At 34.6% G+C, this 16,939-nt stretch overlaps 10 protein-coding genes across 10 annotated transcripts; 4 read left to right on the top strand and 6 right to left on the bottom strand. All coding sequences in view use genetic code 12, as the record gives it.

The window, feature by feature from the left end:
- Positions 1 to 196: 196 nt before the first annotated feature.
- On the bottom strand, positions 197 to 1,912 carry LEU42 (Leu42p; the record flags this gene model as incomplete). Its single annotated transcript, XM_709456.2, has 1 exon — positions 197 to 1,912. The coding sequence occupies one exon, from the start codon at positions 1,910 to 1,912 to the stop codon at positions 197 to 199; it is 1,716 nt and encodes a 571-aa protein (XP_714549.2).
- A 1,424-nt stretch (positions 1,913 to 3,336) lies between these two features.
- Positions 3,337 to 4,224, bottom strand: SSO2 (syntaxin; the record flags this gene model as incomplete). Its single annotated transcript, XM_709457.1, has 1 exon — positions 3,337 to 4,224. One exon carries the CDS (start codon positions 4,222 to 4,224, stop codon positions 3,337 to 3,339), a length of 888 nt encoding a protein of 295 aa, XP_714550.1.
- Positions 4,225 to 5,148: 924 nt separating this feature from the next.
- On the top strand, positions 5,149 to 6,201 carry IPK2 (inositol polyphosphate multikinase; the record flags this gene model as incomplete). Its single annotated transcript, XM_709458.2, has 1 exon — positions 5,149 to 6,201. One exon carries the CDS (start codon positions 5,149 to 5,151, stop codon positions 6,199 to 6,201), a length of 1,053 nt encoding a protein of 350 aa, XP_714551.1.
- Positions 6,202 to 6,271: 70 nt separating this feature from the next.
- On the bottom strand, positions 6,272 to 8,437 carry SUP35 (translation termination factor GTPase eRF3; the record flags this gene model as incomplete). Its single annotated transcript, XM_709459.1, has 1 exon — positions 6,272 to 8,437. The coding sequence occupies one exon, from the start codon at positions 8,435 to 8,437 to the stop codon at positions 6,272 to 6,274; it is 2,166 nt and encodes a 721-aa protein (XP_714552.1).
- Positions 8,438 to 9,032: 595 nt separating this feature from the next.
- Positions 9,033 to 10,427, top strand: CAALFM_C209710CA (uncharacterized protein; the record flags this gene model as incomplete). Its single annotated transcript, XM_709460.2, has 1 exon — positions 9,033 to 10,427. The coding sequence occupies one exon, from the start codon at positions 9,033 to 9,035 to the stop codon at positions 10,425 to 10,427; it is 1,395 nt and encodes a 464-aa protein (XP_714553.2).
- A 32-nt stretch (positions 10,428 to 10,459) lies between these two features.
- Positions 10,460 to 11,440, bottom strand: YEA4 (Yea4p; the record flags this gene model as incomplete). Its single annotated transcript, XM_709461.2, has 1 exon — positions 10,460 to 11,440. One exon carries the CDS (start codon positions 11,438 to 11,440, stop codon positions 10,460 to 10,462), a length of 981 nt encoding a protein of 326 aa, XP_714554.2.
- A 378-nt stretch (positions 11,441 to 11,818) lies between these two features.
- On the top strand, positions 11,819 to 13,762 carry CAALFM_C209690CA (uncharacterized protein; the record flags this gene model as incomplete). Its single annotated transcript, XM_709463.2, has 1 exon — positions 11,819 to 13,762. The coding sequence occupies one exon, from the start codon at positions 11,819 to 11,821 to the stop codon at positions 13,760 to 13,762; it is 1,944 nt and encodes a 647-aa protein (XP_714556.2).
- A 167-nt stretch (positions 13,763 to 13,929) lies between these two features.
- Positions 13,930 to 14,382, bottom strand: CAALFM_C209680WA (uncharacterized protein; the record flags this gene model as incomplete). The annotated part of the gene is made up of 1 exon (XM_709465.1): positions 13,930 to 14,382. The coding sequence occupies one exon, from the start codon at positions 14,380 to 14,382 to the stop codon at positions 13,930 to 13,932; it is 453 nt and encodes a 150-aa protein (XP_714558.1).
- A 415-nt stretch (positions 14,383 to 14,797) lies between these two features.
- CAALFM_C209670CA (iron-sulfur cluster assembly protein) lies at positions 14,798 to 15,682 on the top strand (the record flags this gene model as incomplete). The annotated part of the gene is made up of 1 exon (XM_709466.2): positions 14,798 to 15,682. One exon carries the CDS (start codon positions 14,798 to 14,800, stop codon positions 15,680 to 15,682), a length of 885 nt encoding a protein of 294 aa, XP_714559.1.
- Positions 15,683 to 15,744: 62 nt separating this feature from the next.
- Positions 15,745 to 16,401, bottom strand: CAALFM_C209660WA (uncharacterized protein; the record flags this gene model as incomplete). Its single annotated transcript, XM_709467.2, has 1 exon — positions 15,745 to 16,401. The coding sequence occupies one exon, from the start codon at positions 16,399 to 16,401 to the stop codon at positions 15,745 to 15,747; it is 657 nt and encodes a 218-aa protein (XP_714560.2).
- Between the last annotated feature and the right edge of the window lie 538 nt (positions 16,402 to 16,939).

The raw sequence follows: 16,939 nt of genomic DNA, 5'->3' as shown, positions 1-16,939 counted from the left end.
TATTTACTTATTAAATTTACACGATGAGAAGTTCAAAAGAGAGAGAGGATGGTCCAGAACAATGATTTAATAAAGTTATACTTAGTAGTGTCTAACCGAAAACTTAAATCGACTAAATTGAAGAACTACCATACTTCTTGTTGTTGGTTAACCTTCGTGCCTTATCACTTGCCCATTATACCTATTCTTTGTCTTCTTAAATGTTTTTATTTTTATGCAAACCATTCAAAATAGATATCAAAGATAAGAATGAAGCTTGAGAAACATCAGTATGAATACCCACACCCCATCTTGCAACTTTTTTATCGACCAAGACTTCAATATAAGTGGCGGCACGTGCCTTTGAATCTTCACCAAGGGAATGTTCGTGATAATGTTTCACGTCAATATCAATATTCAAATATTTAGCAATGGCATTATTAAAGGCAGATAATTGACCATTACCTTCACCTTTGATAGAAATGACTTTACCATCGACTTCAATATCAGCTTGGATTTCCTTGATTCCTTTGCTTGGTGTCGATATCGAGTAATCTACTAATTTAAAGTATTGTTCTGGGGCTTCATCATCATAATCAATGAAATATTCTTGCTTGAATAACTCACATAATTCTTCGTTAGTTAATTCTTGACCTTTAACTTCAGCACGTGCTTGAACCACTTTAGAGAAGGCAATTTGTAAACCACGAGGTAAATCTAATTCCAAATTTCTCAAGATCACCCAAGCAGAACCACCTTTACCAGATTGAGAATTCACTCTAATAATAGCCTCGTATGTTCTTCCAATATCTTCTGGATCCAATGGTAAATAAGGTAATTGCCAATGAACTTCTTTGCCTCCCGCTTTTTCTTTTTTCTTTTCGTGAGCCAGGAACCCCTTTTTGATGGCATCTTGATGAGATCCACTAAAGGCACAAACAACAAGAGACCCTCCGTATGGAGCTCTAGCATGAACAGGAATTTTGTTGCATTTTTCAACTATATCAATGACCGAATTCAAATCAGAAAAGTCCAATTTTGGTGATACCCCCTGGGTATACAAGTTCAATGCTAAAGTGACTAAATCAACATTACCGGTTCTTTCACCATTACCGAAAAGACAACCTTCAACTCTGTCAGCACCAGCTAATTGACCTAATTCGGCAGCAGCAACACTACACCCTCTATCATTGTGAGGATGCAATGAAATACAAACTGTTTCACGGTCAGTAATATGAGTGGCAAAATATTCAATTTGATCAGCATATATGTTAGGAGTGGCCATTTCAACAGTTGCTGGCAAATTAAATATAATTGGTTTATCTTCTGTTGGCCCCCAGGCTTCTTTGACTGCTTCACATACTTCAACAGCATAATCCAAATCTGTGTCAGAAAAAGTTTCTGGAGAAAATTCAAAATCCCAATCTGTACCGGCAGTTGAAAGATCATCTTTAGTTAATTGTCTCACCAATTTGGTACATTTCACAGCTAAGGCCTTTGATTCTTCTTTGGAAAGTCCAAACACAACATTTCTAAAACAATCAGAAGTGGCAAGATATATGTGGACAGTTGCTCTTTTAGCACCTTTCAAAGATTCAACAGTTCTACCAATCAATTCGGGACGACATGGAGAAAGAACTTGAATCGAAACATCTTCAGCGGCAGTTTCAACGGCAAATCTAGTGAAATCGAAATCAATTTGAGAGGCTGAGGGGAAGGCAACTTCGATTTCTTTGAATCCTATATCAACCAATTTCTTGAAATATTCTTTCTTTTCAGAGATCGACATTGGATCAGGTAATGATTGGTTACCATCTCTCAAATCAGTAGATAACCATCTTGGTGGTTTATCCAAGCTTCTTGATGGCCATTGACGGTTTGGCAAATTGACATTTGGAAACTTCTTATATTTCACTGAGGGATCTTTTAACATAGGCATGGTGGATTAGTTAATGGTAAGTTAATTAGATATAATAAACTGAACAAAACTTCAAAAAAGAAAAATAGTAAGAATCTAGAATATTTATAAATCTGGTCACTTTTTTTTTTCAAATATAGAGATATATATTTATATACTTTTTAAAACAAGCAAATCTATTTGAAGATGAGTCAGGAGTTTTTTGAAATTTTCTTTTCCTTCGATTTGGTAGTGCAATCGGTACTATGGATGGTGGAATAGTCGAACCACGGGACAAGGAGGGGGAAATACTCTAAAAAAAATTTTTCAATTTTTACCCCCACACTATACAATAAATTGCTGATTACGTAAACACAAAGAAAAAGAAGTTTGTATGTGGAAATTGGCTTGGTCTGAGCTTCTTGTGGCGCTCCGGTTCAGGCAACCATCATCTGTCACAATCCCTTCTATAATAGCTATTTTTTTTTGCTTAACAGGTGATCAACCGAAATACATGATTTTAACTTTTAAATGCTAATGGAGTTATTCTCTCTTCGGTTATTGGCGGTGTTCTTACCCGCAAATAATGTCCCCAGTAGAAATTTTTCAGTTTTTGGCTTTCTTCACATGTTTCCAGAACTGATTCTGTCGTTCTGTAGTCAACAACAATTAGTGTGAGTAATGTAGTTAAAGAAGAGGGTCATGACTCACATTTAGAATATGTATAACATGTCTGTTCGTACAATAAAAGTGCTCTGTATTTTGATTCAGAAGGTGCAAAAATTTTTAATGAAGATAATTTGCTAAATTCTTTCAAAAAAGGTTCAATTCAGTATATTTTGTTACAAATCAAATAATTAATTCAAAATATCAGTCAAATAACCTATACCATGACTATGATTAGACATCTTAACTATAAACTTAATCAATACTCTAGTACTAAATAGGGCACAATCTAAGAGTTTTTGATTTTCACAGTAAATTTCTTGAATCAGAAAGTGCTTCATGATCAATACTTTCCATCGCAGCATTTCTTTCATTACTTACTAGACTTTACTTATGAATTACTTTTTATATTAATAGTGGGAAGGTGAAAAAAAAAAAATAAAAATTAAACTAAGAGTCAAAAAACTAAAGCAATCAAAGTATAAAAGATTAAAATATAAAACATAAAATAACAAGAAAATGGTAAACAGTAAATGAAAAATATGGAAAACAAGTTTTTTTTCCTTAATGAGTTGGTGTTATTTTTAGAAAAACACCTTAGAGTTTGCATTCATCTCCTTTCTTAAACAAAATATTCCATTGAATGTTATGCCTAAATCAACTGGACAGTTAAATTGTCTTTATGAAACTTCATGAGTTGGGATTGTAGCAGTTGAAAACAACCAAAAGACAATACTATTTTCGTGCTTGCTTAGATAACCACAATCAAGTGCATAAAAATAAAACTACGATACTTACTTTCTAGTACCGAAGTATGCACCCAATATAACTGCTAAAATGATAACAATAAGAAGACAAATGAAAAAACACCATAATTTCTTCTTTCTGGCGGATTTGGCACTTTTTACGGCCTTGTTGGTATGACCAACCCCTTGTTCAATGTCATGTTGAGCAGTTCCTACTTGTTCCTCAATTTGTTGGATTGGTTGATCTTGTTCAATAACTAATTCTTCCATATCATGGAATAATTGGGTCAATTCAGCCATGGTTTTTTCTAATTTCAATAACTCACGATGTCTAACTTGGACTTCATTCAATACTGAACGGGCTTCACCTCTTCTATTGGATTGCATTAATGCTTGTTGGAAGTATTGTTGAGATCCATCTTCTACTACTGCCTTAATCTCTTCATCAGTAGCATCGGGCTTTATTATTTGATACTGTCTAGCAGCTTGTTCCTTAGTGCTCTCTTTGTTTCTGGCTTCAACCAATCTATAATCTTGAATTAAATCTAAAAATCTCTTTCTACAAGTTTCAGCTTGATCAACCTTGGTTTGGTCTCTGGAATGAACGGCTTGAGTTTGCACATTTTTGATTCTATTTTTCAAGTCTAACTGCAAAGATTGGGCTTCATTAACCAAATTTTCAATTTGTTTTGAATCATAATCAGTATCTTCATCATTCAAATCCAACCCATGTAAAAAGTTTTTCTGTTTGTTGTCAATAAGATTGATTATATTAGAATAGTTATCTAATTGAGAATTTATATCTTGAATTTCATTCATAAATTGAACAAAGTCATCTTCATTAGATGAAGAATATTGTTTATTAGGATAATTGTTCAACTCATATGAGTTGTTTTGTTGATAACCATTCTGGGAATTCTGATACGGGTTGCTCATGGTTGTTTCTAGTTAAATAAACGTCAAGTTGAATGATATGAATGTAAAAACCAAAAAAATGAAAAGTGAAAAATCAAACTAAGTAGATGGTGTTTTCTGGGATGAGTTTATTAAGACAGATATATATATTTATTGTAACCAAAACGTCTATTCTGTCAAGTATTTTTTTTATATATATGTACGTTTGTGTGTAGGGTTGGAAAAAAAATCAACAGTATTTCAGGTCGTCTGTTTTTCCTACAAAATTTTTCTTTTTTTTGTCACACACACGCACACATTTCATACATGCTTCATCAACAACAACAACCACTTTATGCTAATTGTTTGGTTCGTGTTCATTTTTTTTTTGTTTACAATAAAAACTAAACCTGCTGGCCCGTACTAAAAAAAAATTTCTTTTTCTTTTCACATAATGATTGGCGATATCTGATTTGGCACTTCCCTAATCAATCAATCTTAGAAAGTATTGTGTACAATTGTTATCCTTGGACCATAAAGGTGTAGTGACAGGAACGACGCAGCTCATTTGTAGGAAACAATGGAAGGTAATTTTAATTTGCCTTCCCCTCCGCCCCCGCCGCTCCCCCTGATCTGGCTCGACAGGATTTTTGTAAAATAGTAATGACCACCGTCATGTCGTACAAAACAGAACTTAATGTACTATATTAAACCAGGCTGAGTCCTTTAGTAAATCAAATAAACAAGTAAGGGACAAAGAACAAAGAGGTTGTTACATAGAGTTTTAAAAATAGCATATTTAAAAGCGCTGGCCATGTTTATCAATTGACATTACAGTTTAGTATTATCGTATACTCAGATTTTTCTCGCACTCGTAGAGAACTAAACAATTATCTCTGGCCTAGTAATTTTTTGATCTCGATTTGAACATCCACAAATCTATATTTTTAAAAGCTCCAGGTTGAGATGATTCCCACTTTAAATTCACTCACTCCTTCTAAACATCAAGCCGCTGGCCATGATGGCTGCCTTGCAACCGATTCATTATTTATTAAATTGACTGTTCAGCAAGAAATTGATTTCTACACTCAAGTTCAACTGCACGATCAAAGTGTTCAAGATGCTCCATTAGGGTCCCAATTGTCCCATTGGATGCCTACATTCATGGGGACATTAACACAAGGAGATGTATCAAAAACTCAAACAGCAGGTCTGGATCAACTGTCATCAGCAGAAGGACAAACAGATAAACAATACATTGTACTACTGAATTCGTACCATGGCTTTACCCATCCTAGTATATTGGACATCAAGTTGGGCGCCAAATTGACTGACGATGAAGTTACTGCTCCAGAGAAAATTGCCAGGTTACAAAAAGTCAGTGATTCAACTACTAGTGGGAGTTTAAATTTCAGAATTTGTGGTATGAAAGTCTACAATGGGAAATCAGATACTAAACCAGCTAATGAACTATACGAGAATATGAATGACTCGTCCGTATCTGTTAATATAAATGATGCTGATGACCATAAGTATCTTGAATTTAATAAATTTTACGGCAGATCGTTGAGTAAGGACAATATAAAAGAGGGACTAGAATTGTATTTCAACAATCATTTACCTAAAGCAATCGTTAAGAGATTATTAGTTGTGTTCCATAAACGCCTTCAGTTATTGTATAACTGTTTATTGGACTATGAAGTAAGAATATTTTCTGGGTCATTATTGTTCATCTATGAATCTGATTTAACAAAATGGGAAAATGTTACAGAAGATAACTATGATACATACGATCTGCTAGTTAGAGAAATAGTGGATGACGAAGATGAAGATGACGAAGAATTTGAAGAAGACTCAAAGAAAGACAAAACACAACCGTTGACTCCATTGAGTTCGTTAAATTTCATTGACTTTGCACATGCCAAATTTGTTGAAGGTCAAGGACACGACGAAAACATTGTTCAAGGAATTGAGAATTTGATTGATATATTCAATGCTTTAATTGCAAAGTACGATTAGAATAGAAGGATATAGAAGAATTTATAGTTAGCATTTATATATTTATATAAACAACATATTTGTGACAAATTTACAACAATTTGGTAATCTTACCGATGGCAATGGTTGTACCTTGATCTCTCAAAGTAAACCTACCCAATTGTGGGTAGTCCTTGTAAGTTTCAGCACAAACAAGTTCACCGACTTCTAAAATAGCAATGATCTTCATCCCTTTTTTGGCAAATGCTGGTGGTTTCTTAGATTTTCTATTGGTACCTTTTTCTAATTTATGTTTCAACTCAATAAATTTAACTTCTTCAATAGCAGTATGCAAATGCATAACACAAGAGAACCCATTGGATAAAATAGATTTCAACTCCACAATAGCAATTTGGGCCTCAAATCTTGTGACAGTTTTAACTGGGTTTTTAGGTGAAGTCAACACATAACCAGGCTGCAAATCTTCTTCTTCAATACCTTTAATTTTCAATCTGACTTGTTCACCACTGAAGGCAGTATCACATTCTTGTTCAGTTTCGTTGAAAATGGTTAAAACTTCAATAGGAGTCTTGTTAGGCATCATAATCAAATTAGTACCCTTCTTAACATGTCCTGATTCAATCTTACCTTCAACGATTGTACCCAAATCCTTCATTTTACCACTGACTGGCATCATGAATGGACCGTTAATTTTACGGTTCATGGTATCCATATTATCCAAGTATTCCAATAATGAAGGTCCGTCATACCATGGACAATCCTTTGGATCTACTCTGTCTTTCAAACCAGCACCGGTGTAACCAGATACTGGCATGTAAATGATATCATCTTTGGCATATCCAATACCTTTCAAGAAAGCACCCAACTTGGTGGTACATTCTTGATATCTTTCCTTAGACCAACCAACAGTGGAATCATCCATCTTGTTGACGACAACAATAATTTTGTTGACACCTTGAGTTTTGGCCAATAATGCATGCTCTCTGGTTTGACCACCTTTTTCGAACCCAGTTTCGTATTCACCTTTTCTTGCAGAAATAACCAAAATACCAACATCAGCTTGAGATGCACCACCAATCATTTCTGAAACGTACATTTTGTGTCCTGGAGCATCTAAAATAGTATATCTTCTTTTATCGGTTTCAAAATAGGCTTTACCAACTTCAATGGTTTTACCATCGTTTCTTTCTTCTTTGTTGGTGTCCATAACCCAAGACAAATACCAACCTTGTCTACCAGCATCTTTGGCTTCTCTTTCGTATTTTTCAACAGTACGTTTATCAACAGATCCTGTCAAGTATAAAATGTTACCGCCCATGGTAGATTTACCAGCATCAACGTGACCCATGAATATAATAGACACATGATCTTTACCACCAAACATATCCTTGACAACTTCTTCGTCAATTTCATCTTCTTGTTCTTTAACAAGAGCATCTGCAGTTGCCACAGAAGCAGAGTTTGAAACTGGAGTTGACTCTTTCTTAGTAGCAGTAGCAGGAGTTGGGGTTGATTCCTTTTTAGCAGCAGGAGTTGGAGTAGCTTCTTTTTTGGTTTCTGCTGGTGCGGAAGTTTCCTTTTTGGTTTCAGGAGTAGCAGCAGCAGCTTCTTTTTCTTCCTTCTTTTCTTCTTGAGAAGCGAAAGCAGCTGGAGCTGGAGCTGGAGCTGGAGATGATTCTTTAGATTGTGGTTTGCTAGTGGTATCCACTTTCTTTGTAGCATTTGCTAATTTTATACCTGAAGATCCTGCCAATTTAAGGGTTTTCTTAACAGCTGGTTTATTCAAAGAAGCTTGTTGTTCAGTTTTTTGTTTTTGGAAATCTGCCAACGACATACCTTGAGATTGTTGTTGCTGTTGTTGTTGAGGTTGCGAATTGTATTGCTGATATCCTCCATATTGTTGGTTTTGGTTATATCCTTGATAGCCACCACGGTTATTGTAGTTTTGCTGGTATCCACCTCTGTTGTTATAACCTTGTTGGTATCCCCCTCTATTGTTATAGTTTTGTTGATAACCTCCTTGGTATTGGTTGTATTGATTATATCCACCATATTGCTGTTGCTGCTGTTGAGGCTGGAACTGTTGGAACTGTTGGTAGCCACCTTGTGGAACAAAAGATTGAGCGGCATTTGGATTGTAGTAGTTTTGTTGTTGCTGTTGTTGTTGCTGTTGCTGTTGCTTGGATTGATCTCCATTCAAAGATGCATTGGCCATAGCACCAGACAATTGGTCCTGAGTATTCTGTTGGTCAGACATTACTGTAGTTTCTCTTTTTCTTAAGTAAAGTAAATGCTTTCTTCTGGAGTTACAACTAGTATAAGAAAGCTCTAAAAAAAAGTGAGTGCAAAACAAAAAATAGAGGAATCAATTATATTGAAACTTGTTACCTTTTTTTTTTAGAAGACCTCATTCCAAGCAATGAAAAGATTTTTCATAAAAAAAAATTTTGTATTGATGAACTAATTATGATGTGAGCACGTGACCAAATGTGTACCTAAAAAGGTTCCTTAATTGGATACACCAATCATATATTTGTGGATACAGATAAGTCTATACTAGAAACAAAGAAGATGGCATCTTTTCAAAATAAGCAAAGCGTTATTAATGATGGTAGACAAGGAATGAAGAAAAAAGTACTTGCCAACGTGAGGTCATGTTGATCTTTCTGTTGTTTTGAGGGAGAAGGGCCAAACGTCGACGAAATTCTCGGTCATATTTCTCGGTCACTCACCCCACCATTTGTTATCAACAGTATTTTTATGGCTTTTTACATTCCAAACCTTTTTCTAGTGTTATAGAATTTCTACGACACTATACATAAATTTACAGATATATTCAATAATTACATAAGATGCCCTTGTTTAGTGATCATGCATACACTTCCATCACTATAAAAATCAACCAATTGGCTGATCCCAAGAGAAATGACGAAATTGATGACTCCATAGAATTGTACTTGTCTGATTTGATTGAATTGATAAAAGTCCAGTCTAATTCTGGTGCTGTAGAAGCAGCACGAGCAATTCGAAAGAAAATCAAATATGGGGATAGTAGGGCAGAGCAATTGAGAGCCTTACAGATCTTGGAGCTATTGGTATTGAATGGTGGTCCCTCAATTGGACCAATTATTGCTCGTGATGATAAATTATTGGATGTGTTGAAAGGAATTATTAATGGAACAGCACGAACAGGAGTTGGTGTTGAATATGATTGTAAAGTTCAAAAAAGAGTGGTGGCTATGGCTATTGGTTGGAAGACTGAATTGGATGGATTGGATGGTTACAAATATATGCAATCTTTGTATAAGGCAATTCCAAGAAGAAAGCGTGTTTCCTCCAGTCATCTGGGGCATCGTGATAGAGATGTATATGATAGTGACGAAAATTCGGAGGATGTGTTAGATCCGTATGCTGATGATGCTCAACTCGATTCTCATGCAAGTAACAGAAACGTTTCTTCGCCACGTACACCAAGATCTCCACCCCCACCAAGACCCTCTACTAAATCACCATATGCCTCTGGCAAGAAAAATGATGACAAAGACAAAAAGAAGAATAAGAAGAAAAAGAAGAAAAAGAGAGGACTTGTTTATGCTGATGAGGAATTCGAGATTCCCCAAATCAATTACAAAGTTGAAGCACCAAAGATTAGAGAGTTGATAGCCAATTGTTATACTCATACAACAGCCTTGAACAATTTGTTATTACAATTACCTGCAGATGAGTCACCATTGGACAACGATAAAACTTTGGAAGAATTTGCTAAATGTAAGAAGATTAGAAGAAAGGTTTTAAGTTACTTACAGTACGTTGGTGCTGGTTCACCAGAAGCCAAATCATCTGAGGTTGCTGCTTTAGATGAAGAGTTTTTGGGTAGTTTGATTGGAGCAAATGAACAATTGGTAGAGTCGTTTAAGAGATTCGATTTTAGAGCTGGTTATTCAAAAGACAATCCAGCTCCAAACTATGATGATGAAAGCGATAGCGACGAGAGTTATTATACTTCTGAGGAGTCAGAAGAAGAACCCGACGATGTAGAGGAACAGGATGAAAATCTGATTTCTGCTAGGTTGCAGAATGCCACATTACAATCAAAACTGCCACCGCCACCAAGACCATCCAAACCTTCAAATTTACAAAGCTCATTTCAACCAAGACCTAAACTTGACAAAGTTGAAACCAGTGAGTCAATTGAAGGCAATCCTTTTGGTGATAGAAATGCTGTAACGAAATCCGTATATGATTGAACACATTTTTAGTCTATATACTTTTTTTATTATTATGTTTCTTTCTTTACTTCTATAATTTTTCTATCAGAAATCCCACTAATGCTGTAATATGCTGCACTGCCAAACACAATAATTGAGCCGATCATCCCCAGCGTCGACATGTAGCTGCCATAGAATATCACGCTAAGGATCAAACTAACAAACTTTCTCACTAATAATACGACAGTGACTGTCAACGCACTTGTTTCCCCAGCAAGCATGTTCACTCCCTTGGTGCATATAAACTGTGTCAACACATTTACAGTCAAACTTAATAACTGTCTAGGAAACTTAAATGCACCTAGTGTAACTTGTTTACTCTGTAAGACAACACCAAACTCTCTATAAATGGTTGGAGACACAAATACAAACAAGGGCAATGCCAAAAAATGATTGTAAAATAAACTTTCATGCCATTGATTCCCGTACTGTTTATAAATCAATTCACTATACAATCCCATAAATGCCGAAATTACACTTGCAATTGTCAAAATCAATATCCCGGTTAAAAATTTAATGTTGATTTCGATCAGTAGGGAATTTCCTTCTGGTAGTGTTGCCATAATTGTACCCAAAGTCATGAAAATTGAAGAAACTATCTGATGCTTACTGTATCTTTTATTACCGAAAAAATATCCAACCAACATGGTGACTACTGTCCCACTAGATCGGAATATGATATGCATTGGGACTGTTATGTCAAACTGCCACACCAAATTATTCAAAAGTGAAGTTAAAAAATAAAGTACAACAGGGAAAATCCATCTTGATACGGGAACTGTCGGTCTAATGAACCCTTTGGTGCTAATAGGTATGGAAAGTATTGATGTTATTAGGAATTGACTAAATGTCACCAAAGTACCTAACGAATATTCCAGTTTATTATTATATAGCAAATCCTCTAGTACAAATACATTGCTGCAACAACCTCCGAAAACTTGTAACAAGATATTTAACCATCCAGAGATTGAAATATAAGTGAGTGATCTCATCACGATAACTTGAAGGTAAATCTGTGTCTTTTCTTTATTCACCAAGACAAAAAGACCATCAGTCGAGTACTTTGAACAACTCACTAATTTGAAGTGTTGGCTATTACTCTTAAAACTTCAGGAATGAATAATTGTTCCCGCAAAAAAAAAAAAAAAGAATAATAAAACGAAAACAATACAACCCTGCAAAGTTTGTGAGGATAAGAGACGCAATTTTTTTAAAACTCTTTTGAGACACAGTTTATTTTTTTTTTCGGTTTTTTCGTTTGTCTCTGGGGGGAAATACTTTGTAACAATATTATATATTTCCAAACAACAAAATCAGAAGACTTCACCCCTCATACAAGTTGAACAATCAATTTATAGATATATACATTGATGGCTGAAAGAGGTCTGAGCAATCATAATCGTGGTGCGCTGGCTCACCACTCTACGAAAAGGTCATCCAAATACAAAGAGTACCAACCAAAGTTTACCCCGGTTATACCATTACCATCGACAGAATGTTTCCAATTAGATTATATATTAAACAATGTATTAGCCAAAGAAAGTGAACAGGTAAACTCAGATCTATTACAAGTTGCATTGAACTTTCAAAATGATTTGCGTAAGGAGATCAAATACAAATTACTGATAGAACAAAGAATTCAATTCAAGAACATTGAAATTGCCAAAACTGCCAGTAGCTTGAATAAAACCATTTTAGAAAGGAAGAAAAAACTACATAAATGCATACTGAATTCGAAAAACGATCATATTGATTCTAATATGATTGATTCTGAAGTAAACCAATTACTTAAAACAGCTAGTGAGACAAGTCATAAAGTGAAAAGTTTGATAAGTAGGTTAACTGATTTGGATAAGAAATTGCGTGGGGAGAACAAAGATAATTTGGTTATGGTGAGGAAGGAAATTTATCCCAACTTGTATCGATTAATGAATAAGCAGGAAATACAAGAAGATGAGGTTCAGGATGTTGAAACACACGATGTTACAGCACCTTACGAGAGCTATTTTGACTCGAGTCTTGTTTCCACCGGCAGAAGAAACAATTTTATACAGGATTCCTTAAATGAAATTAATTCAAGTGTTGATACTGACACTTCTGGCGTACTTACCACCCAAGAAGGGCAGCCAGAAATAATACCCACAACAAACTCACTGGTTCTATTAAATTCATTACATTCAATTTCGAATTTGAATCAAGATGAGGAAGACAAGGACAATAACTCTAAAGACATCACTGAAGAGGAATATCTTGATCCAGTACAATTCGAATCATTTATGAAATCGAGTATAGCAAAGTATCGAAAGTCACAAAACAAAAAACATCTTGATCCGTTCAAGAACATCACTACGAGTGAAACCAATTCAGAGCCCAAAAATCAAGCATCTAACCCATTAACATTGTTATATTCACAACTTATATCCAATCCCAAGTACATTGATTCACAAAGAAATGGACAATATCCATTTTCCAATATTGTAACGATTAAATCATCAGCTACTACTAAACTGACTGAACTGATTTCACATCACAAGAAGTTGCGTATTAATGGGGCACCTATCACTTCAGAGAGTCTACGAAGGAATAAGGAGAAATGCAAATGTTCCATAGCTGATAGGGAAGCTTCGAACAAAACACTTGAGGATGCATTATTGGAACAGTTGAATATCAGTGACCATGACTTGGATGGTGATGAGGTTTGGAACAGTTCAGAATTAAACTCCGAGGAAGACGATTATAACGAGGAAAATACCGTGGATGAACTTCTTTCGTCCGAATCATCTGATCTGGACTCATCGTCTATAGATGAATACTCTCCAATCAATTCGACTAACCAATATTATAATAACTTCAAGTCAGATTTAAAACAGAAGAAAAGGGATAAACTATCCAAAAGAAAAACCACAACAAGTAAGAGAAAGAATAGGCGGTCCATATCATTAGATACAAGGGAGTTATCTCCTACTCCAAAACATGTGCCGTCGCATCGAATTTTGAAACCGAAAAGGTCGATTTTGAAATCTAACTCCAATAACACCCAAAGATTCTCAAAGGAAAATTCACCATTCCGAAAAGCTGGTTTTGTTACTGATCAATTGGATGATATACTATCTGAAGAAGTGAGTGCTTTATCAGAAGTAAATAATGCATATGGTTCTAAAACAGATAACAAGACAACCAATTTAACTGTCCAAGGAACAATTATTCCTTTCAAAAATACGAACCCCAATGATGAAGACAGCGAGCAGGATACTACGAAAGAGGGTATTAAGCACATGAACTCGTTGTCACTTCTCAGAACGTATGTGCTGTGATGTTTTGGTGAATTTATTTAAAAAATAACGGTTTTATGGTTAATAATGTTGTTTCCATTAGTGTTCCCAACAAATGTGTTGCACGATTATATGACCAATAGATTTAATTTTACATTACATAAATATACATTCTATTAACGCCTTGGTGTGTATGTTCTTTTTCATTCTTAAAATAACCAAACATAGAAAAACCATAGGAATACAATCAAAAATACCATGCCCCACATTTTCCAAGTTATACCTGCTCTTTGGCTCATAACTATCATTTTATTATATGTATTCTTTAAAGTAATTTTTCCTTTTTCAAACCCATTAGTTATATCATCGTTTAATTTAATCAGTTTATTTATTTCTACCCCCATTTTTTCCCCTAAATTTTTCAACATGGCAACTTTTTGACCCATAGTATCCATTTCTTCATTATTCTGCAGTTCCAATGAATTTAATAATGATTCGTTATATTTGGCTTGATTGTTATTCGGTGATGGATCGTATGGTGATGCTGTTCGCAGTGGTGGAGTTTTCGATGGTGTACGTATTCCCACTGATGGACTGCTAAATAATTGTGTTCTTAAATCTCGTTGATGGGCGCCGCCTGCAGCTGAATATCTAAAACTCATAATGGCAATTTTTTGAAGTATTTGGAAATACTAAAGGTTCTATAGAACTAAAATGAAATAAACAGATTGAATAACCTGAACCTGATAAAAAGGTGTGAAAAAAGAGAGAAATGTGTTGTGCTGTTCAAATTATATATTTTTGTTTGTTTATTTCTTTTTTTATGTGCGTTTGTAGTTTTTTAAAGTGTGTTGTGATCATTGGAAATAAAACGCCAACAAAAAGATTGATATTTATTGTTCGCACGAGAAGAAAAAAGAGAGGAACCGCCGGAGTGTGCAACCAAGTCCAAAGTGGGCCGGTTTTTTTTTGTTTTTTCTTTTCTTTTCGCTTTCAATATTTCATCGGTTTGCCTTCCTGCCCATTTCTCGATTAATATATTCTATTGTATTATTACTAATATTATTCTTCACTGACATGTCGTCGGAATTATTACAGGAAGTCCCCAAATCCATAGAACATGTCAAACATATTATTTTAATTTTGTCTGGTAAAGGCGGTGTTGGAAAATCTTCAGTTACGACACAAGTTGCATTAACATTAGTCAATAAGGGGTTTAATGTTGGAGTTTTAGATATCGATCTAACGGGACCATCATTACCGAGAATGTTTGGAGTGGAAAACAAACAAGTACATCAATCAACACAAGGATGGGTACCTGTTTCTGTGTATAATAACAATAATAATCAAGGAACAGATTCTAAACGTGGGAACCTTTCATTAATGTCCTTAGGGTTTTTGTTGGGCGATAGAGGTAATTCAGTTGTATGGAGAGGTCCTAAAAAAACTGCTATGATCAAACAGTTCTTGAAGGATGTAGTATGGGGCAGTACAGAAACCCCCTTGGATTATTTACTAATAGATACTCCACCTGGTACATCTGATGAACATATTGCTATTGCCGAAGAGTTACGATGGGCAAACCCTATCGATGGTGCTATTATAGTCACCACGCCACAACAGGTTGCCACTGCTGATGTCCGTAAAGAGATAAACTTTTGTAAAAAAGTCAATTTTCAGATATTGGGTATAGTAGAGAATATGTCTGGGTTTATATGTCCACATTGTTCTGAGTGTACTAATATTTTCTCAAGTGGAGGTGGTAAGGCTTTGAGTGAACAATTAAATTTGACATATTTGGGTAACGTTCCTATCGATCCTCAATTTGTTGAATTAGTGGAGTTGCAGAATGAGCAAGAAAACAAAAAGTTGATTGAATTGTATGATGATTGTGAATTGAAACCTATACTAAACGGGATCGTTGACAAAATACTAGATAAGAATCTACCATCTAGAATTTGAATACAACTAAAGAGAAAGTCAATTATCTGAATTATATCTTATTTTCATACGCTAAAAATAGACTATATACCATTTGCCTTTTTCCATTTAATTATTCTTCTTTTTAAATCACCAGCGGATTGTTGATAGATGTTTAATTTTTTATCCCATTTCATTTTATCGTAATCATCGCCATATTTTTCATACAAGCTTTTGATCCAATCATTTTCTCTTTCTGATTGATGTCTTTCCTTTTTGATTTTACTATTTTTTTCAGCATATTCTTCTAATTGTTTGATGACTGATGGGTTTTCAATTTCTTCTTCCGATTCATCTTTGTCATCGACTTTCATAGTCCCATAAATAACCTTTATCACTTCATTTGTTTCAGGGTCTCTTATTAATCTTGCTTCACCTTCTGGAATACGTGAAGGATCGTCCAAATTCTCAATTTCTGATACAGTAGGCACATGTTTCAGTTGATTCTTCTGGTTCTTCTCTCGTTTGGCTTGTAATTCAGATAAACTTTCAACTTTTCGTTCATCACCACCAGCAGATCTTCCTAATTTGGCTCTAAGACCTAATCTCTTATAATTTTGTTTCAAAGTTAATGATTTATCCCAATTTGCTTCGATTATGGGGTTGGAATGTATGTTGATATTACGTTGTTTATCTTTGGTTCTTCTGGTGTTTTTCTTCACCGATGAACGAGCCATCTTTCTCTTTCTAACAGATGTCATGATTGAAAATTAGTTGTTATTGTTCTTCTACTTGTCTATGAACTGTATGTGGATTGTTAAGAATGAATAAAAAAAAATTGAATGAAATAAAAAAAAAATGAGATGAGGACAGGAAGGTAAATCTAGTCAAAAGAAAAGACAGAAAAAGAAAGAGAAAAAAAAAGAAGAAAAAAAAAAACACAGTTCAAGAACGATCTACCCAAAAATGTGATAAAGGCTTGACATTTTACATTGAAGTGAATTTAATGTTGTAAGATTCCATACAAAGATGTTTTACTACTTCAGTAGTCAATATCAATACAATTTTTGAGCCAAATTTTTTTCAAATTTCTTTCGAATTAGAACAATGTTAATATGGGTTTCTTTTTTTCGAGAGAATCTCAAAAATCAAGAAATAGCTGCAATTAAATACACTATTTAATCTCTATAGAACTATTAAACAACAAACAGGAGGAACTCAAGAAATAAGAAAAAGAGATAACCCACAGATATCAATAGACCACCAGTTGTTTCTCTATTCTAACTTAATATTCGGGAA

The sequence above is a fragment of the Candida albicans genome, chromosome 2, assembly GCF_000182965.3.
Source record: "Candida albicans SC5314 chromosome 2, complete sequence".
In the NCBI taxonomy this organism is placed as follows: Eukaryota; Fungi; Ascomycota; class Pichiomycetes; order Serinales; family Debaryomycetaceae; genus Candida; species Candida albicans.
This window is presented reverse-complemented; position numbering and strand designations above follow the sequence as displayed.